The sequence below is a fragment of the Mixophyes fleayi genome, chromosome 6 (assembly GCF_038048845.1).
Source record: "Mixophyes fleayi isolate aMixFle1 chromosome 6, aMixFle1.hap1, whole genome shotgun sequence".
NCBI classification, from domain to species: Eukaryota; Metazoa; Chordata; class Amphibia; order Anura; family Limnodynastidae; genus Mixophyes; species Mixophyes fleayi.
Genome location: NC_134407.1, coordinates 195,146,797 through 195,163,129, shown reverse-complemented (window position 1 = coordinate 195,163,129; position 16,333 = coordinate 195,146,797). Strand labels below are relative to the sequence as shown.

The following is a 16,333-nucleotide window of genomic DNA, read 5'->3' as shown; positions in this document are numbered from 1 at the left end:
GCTAAACCTCACAAAATTGAATGCCGTTCACAATACATCCTAAAGTCACAGCATAGTCTTGAGTGGAAGCTGTTACAGCTTAGGGATGCGGTGGGATATTTTCCGTACAGCATCTAACTTTCTAAAAGAGAAAATGATCCCCACTAACCAGTGCCTGTGTTCACCTTTGCTACAGATGAAACGAATGCTCCGCAGACACAATCTCCTGCCTTAGAATTAGAGAACTAGCGTTAGTATATGGATAATGTCCTAATTGTCGCTCTCCTTCTCAGGTTCACCATTCACTCTGAGCACCCCAAGCGCACCCGGACCCCTTGTTTTCACAGCTTTGACACCGGACTCCTTGCAGCTGAGCTGGGTGAGACCAAGAAAACCCAACGGGACAATCCTGGGGTACATGGTTACCTGTGAGATGCTGCATGGAGGAGGTAAGCGTGTTGAAGTAGATTGAGACTTACCACTGATCTACAACGCTTAACACATCATCGGTAAAATGTTTTTATTTTTGGGTTACTAACTTGTTATCATTTGTGTCAATAATCCATGCACACTTAGGGACTTTGCATAGATATTCTGCTGTCCTTCTTGTACCCTACAAAAACATATATAAACATTTGTATAGGAGTAGTACACAAATACATGATTACATCAACTGTCCATGTCAATCTCAGGAGAGCCGAGGAACATCTATGTGGAAGGTGACATTCCTGAGACCACCTTGACCGTACCCTTCCTGAACGAGAACCTGCCCTACAAGTTCAAGGTACAAGCCAAAACTACACAAGGATTTGGACCAGAGAGAGAGGGAATCATTACAATTGAATCGCAGGATGGAGGTGAGCAGTATTCCCAAAGGGAAAGGCTGGGAAGATAGGGGAAAGGGAAAAACCGCTCCGCACTAGACAACGACCAACCTCACTGCTTAAGTAACTAAACTTTGTGAGGGGGTGCTAAGGTCATATATATAACATATGGATTGGAAGAGAAAAAGAGTCTTGACCTAAGAAGCACTCCAGGTATAAAGTAAATAATCAGTTAATACTAATATTTTAATGGTATGCATTAAAAGAAGTGTATGTCGGTATACAACTAGATAAAAAAGCGAAATATTTAAAAATAATAGTGTTGAAAAGAGTAGAGTTAAAAGTAGTATAACCCTGTGGTGGAGCCAATCTTGAGAGTACTGAAAATTGGGGAAGATCTGCCAGGTAGAGGTTCCTTACACATGTATATACACGATAGGTAAGGTGAGGAATAACCAAGGGAAGTGATTATAAAGTCCTATAGTATGGTAACTATGTTACATTCACCAAAACACTATTCCTGTTGTATCTATATAGACTCTAGATGGCAGTAGAACGTAAACTTCCTCCCTATAATTATAAATCACTGGAGAGTGTCCCTCTGTTATAAATAAATCAGAGTCTTAACCATAGTCAGAAGCTGAATCACTGGGTATTCCCAGATAGGCAAAACATACATAACGTGGCTTTACTTGTTCCCTAAGCTTCTAAGCGAAACGTACGTCGGGCCGGCGTCACAATAGGTGACGTCAAACCCGGAAGTGGGCAGAGCCATTCGCGGCGTTGTGCCGCTGTATCTAACTGCTCACTACTAGGGGGAACGTCTCTGTTTATGAAACAAACTAACACATTTCTCAGTGCGGTGTCTCGCCGCTGAATCGAATTACTTACCTATAAAACAAATTCTTCTGCTCACAAGCGCATAACAATAACAATCACGGCGCTCTACCGCTGTAAGAAATAACTTACCTTTAGAGTAGATATCCTTCTCTCTATAAGTGCACACCAAATTTAAGTACAGCGACCTATTATTGTACTATATAACCTATTACCAGGGGAATCCCTTTGCCTATAAATCCACAATAACAACATTAAATAAGGTATCTTGTTGCTGCATGGTGCAGCCTTGTGGAAAGGCAATAATATAGGATGTATGAATGAGTGGTTTCCATTGCACCACACTGTCTCCTATTAGGGTGAATCCCTTTGGTTACAAGTGCACAATTATAACAAAATAAGGCGCTTTGTTATTGCACTGTACAGTTTATTGGTAAGGCAATAATATAGGCTGCACTAATGAGTGGTCTCCCTGTAGTTATGCTATAAGGGAACAAGTAAAGCCACGTTATGTATGTTTTGCCTATCTGGGAATACCCAGTGATTCAGCTTCTGACTATGGTTAAGACTCTGATTTATTTATAACAGAGGGACACTCTCCAGTGATTTATAATTATAGGGAGGAAGTTTACGTTCTACTGCCATCTAGAGTCTATATAGATACAACAGGAATAGTGTTTTGGTGAATGTAACATAGTTACCATACTATAGGACCTTATAATCACTTCCCTTGGTTATTCCTCACCTTACCTATCGTGTATATACATGTGTAAGGAACCTCTACCTGGCAGATCTTCCCCAATTTTCAGTACTCTCAAGATTGGCTCCACCACAGGGTTATACTACTTTTAACTCTACTCTTTTCAACACTATTATTTTTAAATATTTCGCTTTTTTATCTAGTTGTATACCGACATACACTTCTTTTAATGCATACCATTAAAATATTAGTATTAACTGATTATTTACTTTATACCTGGAGTGCTTCTTAGGTCAAGACTCTTTTTCTCTTCCAATCCATATGGAGGTGAGCAGTGGAGATTTTATCATTCAAGATTTTCTTTTTAATAACGTTTTATTTATTCTGTTAAAGTCTCTAAAAAAGTCTCTAAAAAATTCAAGAACCTCCCCCCCAATCCCCATCTTCCCCTAACCCTCGCCCATTCATTTACATCTAAAGTCCCAACGCTTCCAAGATCCCAGGCTGAGGAGAAAACCTAGATAGGAAATACATCTGCAAGTTAGGGATGGCAAAGCCACCGTTATTGGTCGTAGTGTGTAGTATGTGTCGGGCAAGCTGGGGACCAGAGACTTCTGTCTAATCAGATGCGTTTCTTGCTACAGGGCTATTTCTGGCTTATCAAATTTAAGAAAATTGAGACTTAAGGGTATATTTACTAGACTGCAGGTTTGATAGAGTGGAGATGTTGCCTATAACAACCAATCAGATTCTAGTTATCATTTATTTAGTACATTCTACAAAATGACAGCTAGAATCTGATTGGTTGCTGTTTGGATTGCGGCATTAAACATGAGCTGTAATTCCCTGTAGCAAATTGTTGAACAATTGCAATATGGTAGGTAATTCCGTTGCGACTTACAATTCAGATTTCTTCAGTACAATTATTTCAGAGACTGACAAAGCTGTGAACAGCTTACTATTGATGCAGCAAATATGTGATATCTCCTTATTTCAGGAAGAACAGAGTTATTGTAGATTGGGCAAATGTAGCGTTTAATAATGAAATGGTGCTTTGTGCTCAAATGTGTCGTAACCCATAGCAACCAGATTTGGTATGACTTCAGTCTTCTTAAACTACACTACAAAAAAAATGACAGCCAATACGTTGCTACTGGTTACAGCACATAGCACCATTTCATTGACTATACCTTTTGTGTGTGGACTACAAGTAGCTCCGATTTATTAATCATCTATTTTCTTATAGGGAATTTCTCTCAGTTTGGGACGCAGCAGATGACACGCAGAGAGGTCTTTAATCTCCCCGGGGAGTACAGTCAGATGAGTACCACCCACTCCACGATGTCAGAGCCCTTCTTCACAGGTAAATCCTGCTTTTAGCACTAGCATCCAGGTGTGTAGTATTCACCCTTCAGTGTCTCCCCATGCTATGCATAATAGTCTTATAATTGAAGTGTACCAACTATAGACAAATGTGCAGTAGAAAGAACAAGCAAAAAGCCTCAGTATTATGTAGGTATGGAATAACTTACATACAAAAATGTTTTGGTTTTAGCAGTATTATTCTCGCTGAAAAATATCTGCTATGCTAAATGTATTATATATTTATACACACGCACACAAATACATACATAGCCGGATTATCTACCAACATCCACTAAAGATAGAACCTTGTGCCTTTTTAAACGCACAAGGTAGACTCCTTGGACAGATGTCTGAGCGTTCCAAGGAGGAGTCGGGTGTCACACTCCAGCGTTCAGAGATGAAGGGTGTTCTCTCACTTCAGGTTATACAGGTCTTATAAGATATGTCTGTTTTTTACCCCAGTGCCCCATGGAGGTAAAATAAATAGTATTAAGCCCGTAGAAGTATTTGTTAAATAATTGTATTAGAATACAAGCTGGTACACTTCCTATGTGCTTTTTGTTGGCCATGTCATATAGCTGTTTACCTGTGCTATGTGTTTATACTGCCTTATTGTTCATCTTTATTATAGGTGATAATAATGGCGCCATCTACTGTTTATAGTTGTTGTTGAACTCTGATTGTGCGTCACATTTCCTGACTGCTTCTGTTTCCACTTACAGATGGCATGTCTGTCAGCACTCGCATGGAAAGCTCTGGCACAGTCACCCAGCAGGTCACCAAAGAGTACGTCACGCGCACAATGATGTCAGGTGGAACTCAGAGCCGGCAGGTGGAGCGCCAGTTCTACGAGGCCTGAGAGAGGCGGCTCCTGGGTGCACTGGACAATGGGTTACCAGCCGCGTGCGACGCTTGGCGTCACTTCCTACTTACCGCTTTATGTCGCTGGAGACGCTATTATGCTTCTGCTCACGTCATGCGGGATGCTGAGCTCATCTTGCAAAGAAAAATGGTAGGGACTAGGATACGACCGGAACATTTTTGACGCAGGTGCTATACAAGGTACCAGAGGAATAAAAATCTTAAGTTTCCTCAGGCCATGCATATAAAGGCACTCGCCTAGCTTTTTAATGTGTGCTAAAGTAATCATCTTATTTTGAGGGGGAGAAACTTTATTTAAATATTTTCTTTTTCATGCTCTGTAAATAACTTTTTTTTTATAAAAAACAAATATCTATATATGTCAAAGGGAGAATTTATGTACATTTGAGGTATATGTTAAAGAGGGAACTTGCTGAAGGTATATGGGATTCGTATTGGTGGCAGGTATATTGCTATAGAGGATTAAGAAAACCAAATAGGATACATAGAAAAAAAAAGTCCACTGGCCGTACAAGTGGCAGTATGTCCTGGTAAGGCTGGCACGGGCTCCAACGCTGGTGCAGGACACTTATTTAGGATTATATTACCTCATAATAGGAGTTCTGAATCATTTACAACCAACACATGAATATAGAAGAGATAAACCAAAAGATTTTATTTCACAACTGGAAGGTTATATTTACTATCCACTGTTAGCGTGGCAAGACCCCACATCCGGCGGATGGCTTGGTTATGTAAAACGTTGGCGATCCTCTGAACCTCTCCTGCAGTACAAAAAGAAATAAAATGTCACGTTATATGTATTTCACACTCTTTTGCCACCGTGTCTCCCCAGTCATGCCGCAAAGGCTTATGGGTAGATTTACTAAACCTACTAAAATAAGAAAAGCGAAGGTGTTGCCCATAGCAACCAATCAGATTCTAGCTATCATTTTTTAGCATGTACTAGAGCAATAATAGCTAGAATCTGATTGGTTGATATGAGCAAACTTCTACTTTTCCTTGTAGAAGTTTTATTAAGTCTACCCTTTAATGTTATACGTTCTAGCTATGGGATTCCTCTGAACTAATGGACACAAATAGATCTGTAGTAATACGGTGTAAAGTACAGCCACGTGTTCAACTATCCTTATACCTGTATTGTTGGTAACACTACAGCGAGCGCTTCATTTCTACACGTTACACATTGTAAGTGGATGGAAGCAGATCAGGTGAAAACAAATAAAAAATAAACAGTTTAAATGCTTTATCATAGACAAAGCAGTAACTTGGTGCTGTAGCCGACTCTCTCGACGTTCCCGAGTGCCTTAAACACGCTACTGGTTTAGCGTCATAGAAGACTCACAGTGCCCAGTTATAAAAGGACAATTGTTATAAATTGGGATTAATGAATAACACTGCTGGGAGAAGGTAATGCAATCTCTCCCATGGACCCAGGACCACTTGTGTGTAATTGTGTTAGAAAATATATTAAAAACCAGTTGTCCAAATGTTAGTGCTTTTTGCTTTGTTTACAAACTATTTCCATCTTTAAAGCTGGTTTAACTTTTGTAATAATAAATGCATTTTCATACAGCTGCCTTGTAACGTTCTTTTTTGTTTACTGCAATCTTACAGACACGCGGTAGGCGGATATAAATCATATAGGCAGGGGTGGTGCCTATTTTTCATATAGTCCTATATTGATTTCACATTCAAGGACATAGAATGCATTATACAATGGGATGATCATTCTGTCACCTGAATTTGTTGTTTGGTTCTCTCTGCAACCGAAGTCTCCAGCAAAGTCACTGTGCAGCCACCAAAACCTCCGCCCGTCATTCTACTGCCATAAACGCCAGGAACCTCGATGGCTATCGAAACCAGTTCATCCAGTTCTGGGCAGCTGACCTCATAATCATCCCTAGAGAGAAATATCACAGAAGTAACTAGGATGGAGGTAGCAGAGGAGGGTGAGCACACCGCAGCCACAAATATGGGAGAGGAATGTATTTTTACATTAAAAAGAAATAAGTGATAGTCCTCCAGAATATAGAGTAACCCAGTCCCTGGAGTCCACCTGGAGCTCATTCTATTGCTACATAACTAAAGGTTACATCATAGATGCAACATGAGTGACAGAGATGATGATATTATAATAAGCAACATTTTGGGAGCGATTCAGTTGCTTACGATAGAAATCTCTGCTCATTTTCTGTCAAATCTCCGCCGCAAAGTGTCTTGCGACTGTTCCGGGGACGATTCACTGGCTAATTGAATCTCCCCCTAAAAAGTTAAAGTGTAAGTAAAATCATACATGCCAACTCTCCCGGAATGTCCTGGAGACTCTCGAATTTCGGGTAGGTCTCCTGGAATTTCGGGAGAGCTGGCGATTCTCCCACATCTGCCCACTTCACTAAATTAGAGGCGACATGTACGGGCGGAAGGGGCGGGTGCTTCGCGATTCGCGTCATTTTGGTCCTGCCCCCAGTGATGTAATGCTTGTTTGGGGTCTTTTTGGCTGGGGCCAAAATGATGCAAGTCACAAAGCCCCGCCCCCTCTGCCCATCCACCCCTCGTGCCCTACAGGATCTCCCGGACCTGGCCAACATAAGGTTGGCAAGAATGAAGTAAATATCACAGAGATCAGAAGGGTTACCTTACAAATGACACCACAATTGATGAGTGCACAATGGGTGCCATACACTGAGTGACCGCATTAGTGAATTCAGAATTCATTACAATGGGAAACAACAGTTCCTAAAGCCTAAAGTGGGCGATATAAAGTAATATTATGAGTGAGGACTTTGAGTGACATCACGGGTGACATTGTTTAAATGAGGTTGTCAGTTTAGTTTTTGTTGCCTACCAAATCCTGCAGTAACAGAAATGGTGACACCACCTTTCAAAGGTTTACCAGAATTAGGATGCGCTAATGGGGGTTCACTGAAATATCATCATAGGCCATTACTGATGACATCAGAATATATGATCTCACACGGACATCAAATATTACATCGAATGGTTTCGCCTGAAATTACATTTTAGCGAACACGCTGCAATGGAGAGGATATGTTGGTTAAAAAAGGGGAAGAAAAGAGGATTATCATACACGGTAGAGGACATCACTAACATGGCCAATGACTTGACAATAGAAATGATTATTGATCTCAAAATAAATGACAACAGAATTGGTGATATCACTGGTAGCATAACACTTGGTTACATTGTTGAGGAAATAGAAATAATGGGTGAATTAACTGATGACGTATATATGGATGGTACTACCAATTAAATCAAAATAGATTCTCTAATGAGGGACTCACAGACTATGAGACACATTGTATTACACTGATGAGGTCACAACGGGCAAGTTGTGAGATCACAACTTGATAGATTGCTCATGAAATAGAAATAAATGGTTCACAATGAGATACATAAAATGTGTGATATCAGTGATGACATAAGAATGACATCACGTCAGTGACATCACTGATAATATCAATATAATGAACATAATTGTTGACACCAATTACTTGTGATCAGAGGTGGAACTAGAGTGAGGCAGGAGCTCTGGGCACAACAAAGTCCAACAAGTTTGTGATTGTTGTTTTAAACTGAAAAAAAGTGAGTTTATCAAGAAACTGCAGCTCACTCATAAAAACAGGAATCACCAGGGATCTAGGCCTACAGAGATTCACTCACTGAAACAAATATACAAATCAGTTCTAGGTATGGCTCTTATATGTCCTGGTTTTCCAGGACAGTCCCCATTTCTCCCATAGAAACCTTTACCTCCCTCTTACGTTTCTATAATCCATGCACCCAAACCAACATAATCAGTGGGGATTGTTTCCTACAACTGTTTACATGTATTTGAGCACCCAAATGAAATTATGGAGTGTTTATGGCCTGAGCAAATTTTGGTCATATGGGTGTCCCAAGTGCCCCCTTCCACCATATGAGTGGCTGTTCCTGCAAATGTGCCAGTCTCTCACCAAGTCTGACAGACTGTTCCTCCCAATGCATCCGTGCCTCATTGTCTGAGCTACTATCCCCACCATACGCCAGCGCATCAGCGACCTCGTCTGGCTACATCATTACACCACCTGTCTGAGCCACGCGCACAGGGTGAGGGATCCTCCAGGGTCACAAGGATACATTTAATCCCTTACGTGTCTCTTACCTTAAGGAGTTGTGACTCTCCACCATTAGTATACCGAATAATCGGTAATCACCCTTCTCCAAAGCTTGCGCTGCTTTAGATGTGCGCTCGATCTCTGTGATGACATGGCGCGCTCGTCTGTAACACACCTCACTCAAACTCTCCTTCTTGGCTGAAATAAGAAACACGTGACAGGTCATATACATAGCAGTGCGATAAACAGATGCAGTGATTGCTCTGCTAGACGTAACAAAACCCAATTACCTTCCAGATCTTCCATACTGGCATCTCTCAAAGTCTCCTTGCCCAGGGCCCTTGCAGCCTCCTCACACTGCCTCCTGCGAGTTGGGTACTCGCTGCCCGTCAGCTCATGACGCACATTGGAGTTGGTGATGAGCACAGACAGTTTGGGATCTGTCAGAGGTAGCGGCGTGACCTCCAGAGACCTGGAAAACGAAGGAAAGACAACTAAGGTCTACATTAGAAAACTGATTAGAGCAGCTTAACAAATCTTCTATACAAAGTAGGATAGAGAAATAAAATTAAGCTTATAGCACATTGCAACCAAATATCACTGTCTGTGTTTCTTCTCTTTTGATGGCTGGAAAACCTTCGCACCGAAGTAATGCTGAAGTGTGAGAGAATTTCATGTATTCCTTTATAGCCTAGATGTCAGTTTTATCGTGGTACTGTAACCTATAGAGTGCATTTAATAACCTGCAGCTGCAGACAACTATAGTAAAGCACACATGGAAAAGATGTTAATGACAATAAAATACTCTTAGGAGAATTTTCTTGCGCTAAGCACCCCTTTAAATATTTCCTGTGTATTTTCCCATAGACAACATTTCACTCTATGTCATACTTGCCAACTTATGGCAAGTATGATCCGGGAGCCTGCCGAAGAAGGTGGGCGTGCAGGGGGCGGGGCGCCAAAAATTGCGTAATTTTGGCCCCGCCCCATGACATAATGATTAAACCGCATAATTTTACAGCAGCGATTACCAGTGAATCGCGGCGTTTTGGACCTAATTCTGCCCACTTCACTAAGTAGTGGGCAGATCCGGGAGATTGCCACACTCTCCCGGGAGTCCGTTAGACTCACGTGAAATGCGGGAGTCTCCCGGACATTCCGGGAGAGTTGGCAAGTATGCTCTTTGTTCGATATTAGGTGTGAGCTGCATTCAGCAAAAGGGTCAACCTTAGCAGTCCACGGATGCTAAAACACAGCCTAAGAGAGCAATCATCACATCACAATAAATATAAAAAATATACTTAACATATAATTAACCTTTCCTTGTTAATAGAGTCAGTAGAGGTGTAAATAAAAAGTTAACCTGCTTGAGCAGCAATCCTTTAAGAACGAAAAATATTCAGATAGAAAGGAGTTATAATCCTTATTGTGTCAATGTGAAATTGGCAAATATCAATATGCCAATTATAATAAATTAAAAAAAAAAAAAAAAAAAAAAAGAATCTTTCAAAAAGGAAAAAAGAAAGAAAAATACTCAAATATTTTTGTTCCCTGGACTCCTGTGTGCCTCTCACACTGACCTGCAGTCTATGAGAAGAGCATGCTCCTCTTTTCCCATCACTGAGATGAACTGGTCCATGATCCCACAGGGCACACCAGGAAATGTATGCTCAGCTTTTTGACATGCCAGCGCTTTCTGAACAGCATCACCATCATCTAAGGCGAGAGACACACAAAACACTGCATAAACATTTTTACACTGAAGAAGAGACTGAACGTACAGGAGTGCCACAAGAGTGCGGGTACTACCGTTACCTGCCCCCAGGTTTCGATCTACAGACAGAACTACTCACTTTAATGGTAGAGTTCTAGTTGTTTCGCTGAGTTCTAAGCTGCTCAATGCAAGAATCTCTCTGGTTGTGTCAGCGTTTCAAGTGTATCTATTTCTGCAGTTCTAAGTTTCTTAAGATTGTCAAGATTTATTTAGGCAATGGAGAGGCAGTGAAAACAGAGGACAAGCTTAACTGGGAAATGGTTTGGGAGAAGGAAAAAAAAAGAGTTCAAAGTTTCTGTCTGTATAAACTCTCGATGGAACCAATCTCATCAAACTTAGAATGCAAAAATAAATACACTTCAAAACTGGGATGTGTTCAGAAAGCGGCTCAGACATGACCTCAGCAAAACATGTGGAACACTGATATTCAAAGCAAATACTGGGCGCAGTCACCTTCTATGGTAATATTATCACATTCACCCCAACTTCTATCCTTCTGGGTTAAACACTTGTGGCAAGATCTTTTTCTCTGTATATTCCATTTTATACTGAACTTTCTGTGGCATCGATCATAGTGAAGAGCAGCTCAACCCTGGGTGTAATTGTATAGAGACAGTTCTGATTTTTTGGAAATTGCAACTCTATCATGTCAATTGTAACCTATTACACGGAGCATAGACCCACTGCCATTTAGTACACATTACACTACGTTGCCCCATATGTTTTTTTGCCGTCTTACTTTCTTTTTTATTCTTTATAGCTTTTTAAGAGGAGCTATTTAAAGATAGCCCCCCTCCCCCCCCCATGTACCTAAATAGTGCCCCTTCTCCCCAAAATCTCCACTTGAACCAGAATTCATACATAAACTGACAGTCAGCAGACAACACAGCTGTCAGTTTGGGCAAAACCAGTCTATCTAGATCAGAGCTGTCCAAGTTCAGTCCTCAAGGGCTACCAACAGGTCATGGTTTCAGGATTTCTGTCTTTAGAAACAGGTGGGGCAATTACTGAGCCAGCCAAATAGATTAACTCACTTGTACATTATTAAAGGAATCCTGAAAACGTAGCCCTTGAGGACTGATCTAGATGTTCAAACACTTATGTGAGCAGAATGTGTGGTGATTGCAGCTCCTGACTGAAGCGACCACGGCTTCTGGTCAATCCAGAGCCACGTTTACTGTCCATACTGTCCAACCTCTTTAACATATAGATCCAATGGTACAACCAAGCAACGCTCTCTGTACATTCCAGAAATGTTTACCTTGCCTTTCCTATTCGTCCCACCTAGCTGACTACAGACAGGATGTTTTGTAATCATTAGGCAAAGTCCAGCAACTTCTACAACTGAATGAAATATCCCGTATGCATGTACCATTTTTAATGGTACTCTGTTCCTGCAAATAAATTCTTATAAGAACCCCATTCCTGCCTGCTCACCCATGTAAGCACTGAAAACTCCACTGTACTCACAAGTCTCCTTCACAAGCAGCCTAGGGACACAGGAACGTGGCCATTCTTACCTTGGCGTAGCTGCTGTAGGAAGGTATAAGTAGCCACTTCTAGAGATGCAGAACTGGATAGACCTCCTCCCAACGGGACACTGGTGGCAATCACTGCATTAAACCCAGGAAGAGGCCCAGCTGATGGAGGACAGAATGTGTTACAAGGTGATAAAGTATTTCAGTTTGTTTTAGTGTAAGTGCTAGATTTACTAAAGGGCGGTTTGACTAAGTTTTTGGCTATTAAAACCACCAGTTAAAAGGCTGAAAACCTCAGGTTTTACAAACCACCACTTTACAAATCACCATCCCGGTTTAACCATGATCATTGACTTGGGTAATATGGGAAACATCATTATTTATTGATTATGGGGCTACATTAATTTACCATTGAGTGATGGGGCAAATTTTATTTTTCATTATATTAAGGGGACACTATTATTGTATTATATTATGGGGGAAATATAAATGTTTAAATCATATTAACTGGCAATACTATTGGATTGTTAATGGGGGATGTAATTATTTATGATGCACATATGTGGCCACATAATATAATAAAACAATAATATCGCCACCTTAATATAATGAGAAATAAAATGTTCATCCATAAGTTAATGATAATAAATAATAATCAACAAATAATGATTGTCCGACATAATTTATAAGTCACTAGTGCCTCCACTTATGTTATGAATGGCAACATAGCTTAAACGGCATGTTCAAGCTATCAAGTCAATCAGAAGCAAGTATATAAAAAAAACAAAAAAACAAAAAACTAACCAATCAGAAGCAGGTATAAAAAAAAACTAGCCAATCAGAAGCAGGTATAAAAAAAAAAAAACAACTAGCCAATCAGGAGCAGGTATAAAAAAAAAACTAGCCAATCAGAAGCAGGTATATAAAAAAAAAAAAAAAAAAAAAAACTAGCCAATCAGGAGCAGGTATAAAAAAAAAAAAAACTAGCCAATCAGAAGCAGGTATATAAAAAAACAAACCCTGTCTTTAGTTGTTAACAATCTGCCACATATCACCAGACATTTTACATCGCAGCCCCAAACCGCCCTACAGTAACTGCAGCAGTTTAGAGCACTAGACCGCCGGCATTGTGTGGCGGTATAAGACCGCCACCATGCACAATTTTTAGTAAATCTAGCCCCAAGTCTTAAAACTGAAGCAGTATCCAACAATAAGAAATGTATAACATATTCAAAGTCTGGTTAGACTATGCAGCAGAGATCAGGACAAGTGACAAACTCCATTTTTGTACACACTGAGAAGTTCTGACTCGTAATCCCGCATTACCTCTATAATGCTGAATAACGCCCTTCACATAGTTAGCCCACTTAGGAGTCCCAGGAGTTAGGGTCCTTTCTTCACTGGGGGCTTCCAACTCTACTTTGTGCGGCTCGTCAGCTCCCTCAGCTGTGGTCACAATACAGATCTTTCCATCATCCCGCTGGCTGCCCACTAGGACAGTGATGAGAGGCAGAGCCTGTACAGGAATGTAGAATTATATCTCGTATACAACAACATTCTCCATTCCAAACCTGATGATCGATTTTACCTGCTACATAATTCTCTGCTCCCATTATCACCATTATTTTACGGCTGCAGTAACACGTGCTGAATTAATGTATGTTAAATAACTTTTAAACAATACAGACCAGAAAACTGCAACTGGTAAATGTATCAGATGAAATGGAAGACACACATTCACAAATATGTAACAAGTGCCCAGGGCTGCCAAGAGGAATTCAGGGTCCCGGTACAACAAATTCATGGGGCCCCTCCTCATAGTTGAGTAAGCTAAAAAAAATTGCGGCGGCGCAAGATTTTTCAGGGGTGTGGTCATACAATTGGGGGCGTGGCAATGCACTATTGGGGGCGTGGCTAGCACATCTAAATCACTAGGTCCTGAATTTACCGGAGCGTGACACATGTCCAAGCACTCCTGACTTTCAGGACATCTAGCACCACTGTGTAGTATAAAAAGAATGCAGTGTGTACAGAAAGAGTTCAGTCTTAGCCTGCACCTTACATTGGGCAAAACACTCACCAAAAATTGCCATTGTCCCTACTAGAATCACAACATTTCACACACTATGCTGCTCTCTCCTACCTGTTCTTCTCACTTTCACCACCTGTGGCTGTTGGTTTCTTTAGTTGTGGCTTGTCCGGATCCTGGAATGTTGGAGGACCTATTTGGAAGAAAAATGGCTACATTTAGAAAATTACTGCCAGCTCCGGCGTTAAATCAATAGCACCCACAATTAATAATTAGGCCTTCCTCCAGCCCCAACATTAAAATAATAGTATTCACATTTAATAAATAAACCTATTTCCCTTCCTGCAAACAGCCCCAGCAATACCTATTTCCCGCAACCATCACTGCCTCACCATCACCCTACAAACAAAATAGCACCCATTAATTAGCCACCACCTACCTCACACACACTACATTGCAACAAGCCCCCTGTGCCATCACACACACATTACTGTGCCCCCTTATGCTCACACTGCGCCCTCCATGCTGCTTTCCCCCCTTCTTTTTCACTCTGTGCCTCTCTCCCTTCTTTTTTACTCCGTGCCTCTCCTCCCCTTCTTTTCCACTCTGTGCCTCTCCCCCACTTTTTATTTTTACTCTGTGCCTGTCTCCCCCTTCTTTTTCACTCTGTGCTTCTCTTCCCACTTCTTTTTCACTCTGTGCCTCTCTCCCTTTTTTTTTTTCACTCTGTGCCTCTTTCCCCCTCTTATTTTTCACTCTGTGCCTCTCTTCCCCTTTCTTTTTCACTATGTGCCTCTCTTCCCACTTCTTTTTCACTATGTGCCTCTCTTCCCACTTCTTTTTCACTCTGTGCCTCTCTTCCCCCTTCTTTTTCACTCTGTGCCTCTTCCCACTTCTTTTTCACTCTGTGCCTCTCCCCCTTCTTTGTTACTCTGTGCCTCTTTCCCCCTTCTTTGTTACTCTGTGCCTCTTTCCCCCTTCTTTGTTACTCTGTGCCTCTCTCCCCTTTCTTTGTTACTCTGTGCCTCTTTCCCCCTTCTTTGTTACTCTGTGCCTCTTTCCCCCTTCTTTGTTACTCTGTGCCTCTCTCCCCTTTCTTTGTTACTCTGTGCCTCTCTCCCCTTTCTTTGTTACTCTGTGCTTCTCTCCCCCCTTCTTTTTTACTCTGTGCCTCTCTCCCCCCTTCTTTATAGCAGTCCCTTTCCTCCCCTTGCATCTCCGTTTCTTTACTTACCTTTTATTAGCTTCTTTCTTCATGCTTTGTTCTGGCTGCGGCGCTCCTCACTGACTGTCGGGCGTGATGTCATAGTCAGTGTGAATGGAGAAGAGATGAGAGGACCTTTGGGTACCTTAGAGATACCCAAAGCTTGAATTGGACGCTGCTGCGTGCGCTCGAGCTTGGCACACTCTTACTGTACATTAAATACCTGCATAGGCCGATTCCCCTCCCTGGTCCACCAATGATATCGTAGGCTGTCGTAATTGTCATTTATGTGCAAACATGAATTGCGTTCTTTGGCATATGCTTTGGTTTTGCACATGTGCAGGGGGTAAAATGAAAATTGTGGCACACATTGGCATTTACATTCTTTAATGAATCATGCCCAAAATATCTACATTATTGTCACTATTTGAAACCAACAGTATTCTGGAAATATAATTAATAGGATTTGAGAACTTAAAGATCCTGTATATAGGTAATATACTTCAATCAGCCACATCTGTTTTGTATAAGATATTCTTGAGGCACTGTGCCAACCATTACACCCTGACCCCATGGCGCTCCAGTGCCACTAGCATCTCCTAACACATAGGAGTCAGGCTCAGCAGTGTCATGTGACTGATCACGTGACTAGACCTAGCCCCCTGCCCACAGCTGAGGACGGAGTCCCGGGGAGCTCTCACCATAGGCAGCACGAAGCCTCCGTTATAGTCTGTATGCTCCCCGATCAGATTCACTCTGCCGGGGGCGAAGACTGCGATGTCCGGGGCATCCCCCCCAAAAGTCTCTGCGAATAGTCGCCTGGCTTCATCCTCGGGAGCAGACATCACAGCACGGTCACGTGACTACTTCCGTGTCTGCAATAGACACGCCCGCGTGTGACACGTGACTTGCCCCAGTATTGCCACCCTGGCACTGTTCATATAATTATTACCTCTACCTAACTTCCAGGGAATGTGATTCTGCAATTCACACGTTACAATTTTTGCAACCTGGGATAAATACCTGGCAGAGAGCTCAACAATATATAATCCCTCAACTGCCAATGGTCCTTTTCAGCAACCTCCAGAATCCTGATGGGGATCACAATTGATGGATAATGTCAATTATAACATATTTATAACT

The 16,333-nt window shown here is 41.6% G+C and overlaps 2 protein-coding genes across 4 annotated transcripts in view; one reads left to right on the top strand and one right to left on the bottom strand.

Moving 5' to 3' along the window:
- Window positions 1-6,162, top strand: part of ITGB4 (integrin subunit beta 4) — a 70,216-nt gene extending 64,054 nt beyond the window's left edge. For all 3 annotated transcript variants that reach the window (XM_075177831.1, XM_075177833.1, XM_075177832.1), the window contains 4 exons: window positions 273-428; window positions 672-836; window positions 3,587-3,703; window positions 4,428-6,162. In XM_075177831.1, the coding sequence (XP_075033932.1) occupies window positions 273-428; window positions 672-836; window positions 3,587-3,703; window positions 4,428-4,564 (575 nt within the window). In that variant the 3' untranslated portion in view covers window positions 4,565-6,162. The remainder of the gene's footprint in view (window positions 1-272; window positions 429-671; window positions 837-3,586; window positions 3,704-4,427) is intronic.
- On the bottom strand, window positions 5,217-16,084 carry GALK1 (galactokinase 1). Its single transcript, XM_075177836.1, has 8 exons — window positions 15,892-16,084; window positions 13,284-13,473; window positions 12,000-12,119; window positions 10,286-10,421; window positions 8,996-9,177; window positions 8,753-8,903; window positions 6,328-6,490; window positions 5,217-5,351 (listed from the first exon to the last, which is right to left on the bottom strand). Exons 1-8 carry the CDS (start codon window positions 16,033-16,035, stop codon window positions 5,280-5,282), a joined length of 1,158 nt encoding a protein of 385 aa, XP_075033937.1. The 5' UTR covers window positions 16,036-16,084; the 3' UTR covers window positions 5,217-5,279.
- Window positions 16,085-16,333: the final 249 nt, after the last annotated feature.

What these genes read in the sequence shown, in the direction of transcription:
- GALK1 (XM_075177836.1), bottom strand. Translation starts at nt 16,035, where the DNA reads ATGTCTGCTCCCGAGGATGAAGCCAGGCGACTATTCGCAGAGACTTTT. An exon ending in GCTCTTCTCATAGACTGCAG is followed by an intron (nt 9,178 to 10,285) that starts GTCAGTGTGAGA and finishes TTCGTTTTCCAG; the next exon opens with GTCTCTGGAGGTCACGCCGC. An exon ending in GAACCAAACAACAAATTCAG is followed by an intron (nt 5,352 to 6,327) that starts GTGACAGAATGA and finishes TTTGTACTGCAG; the next exon opens with GAGAGGTTCAGAGGATCGCC.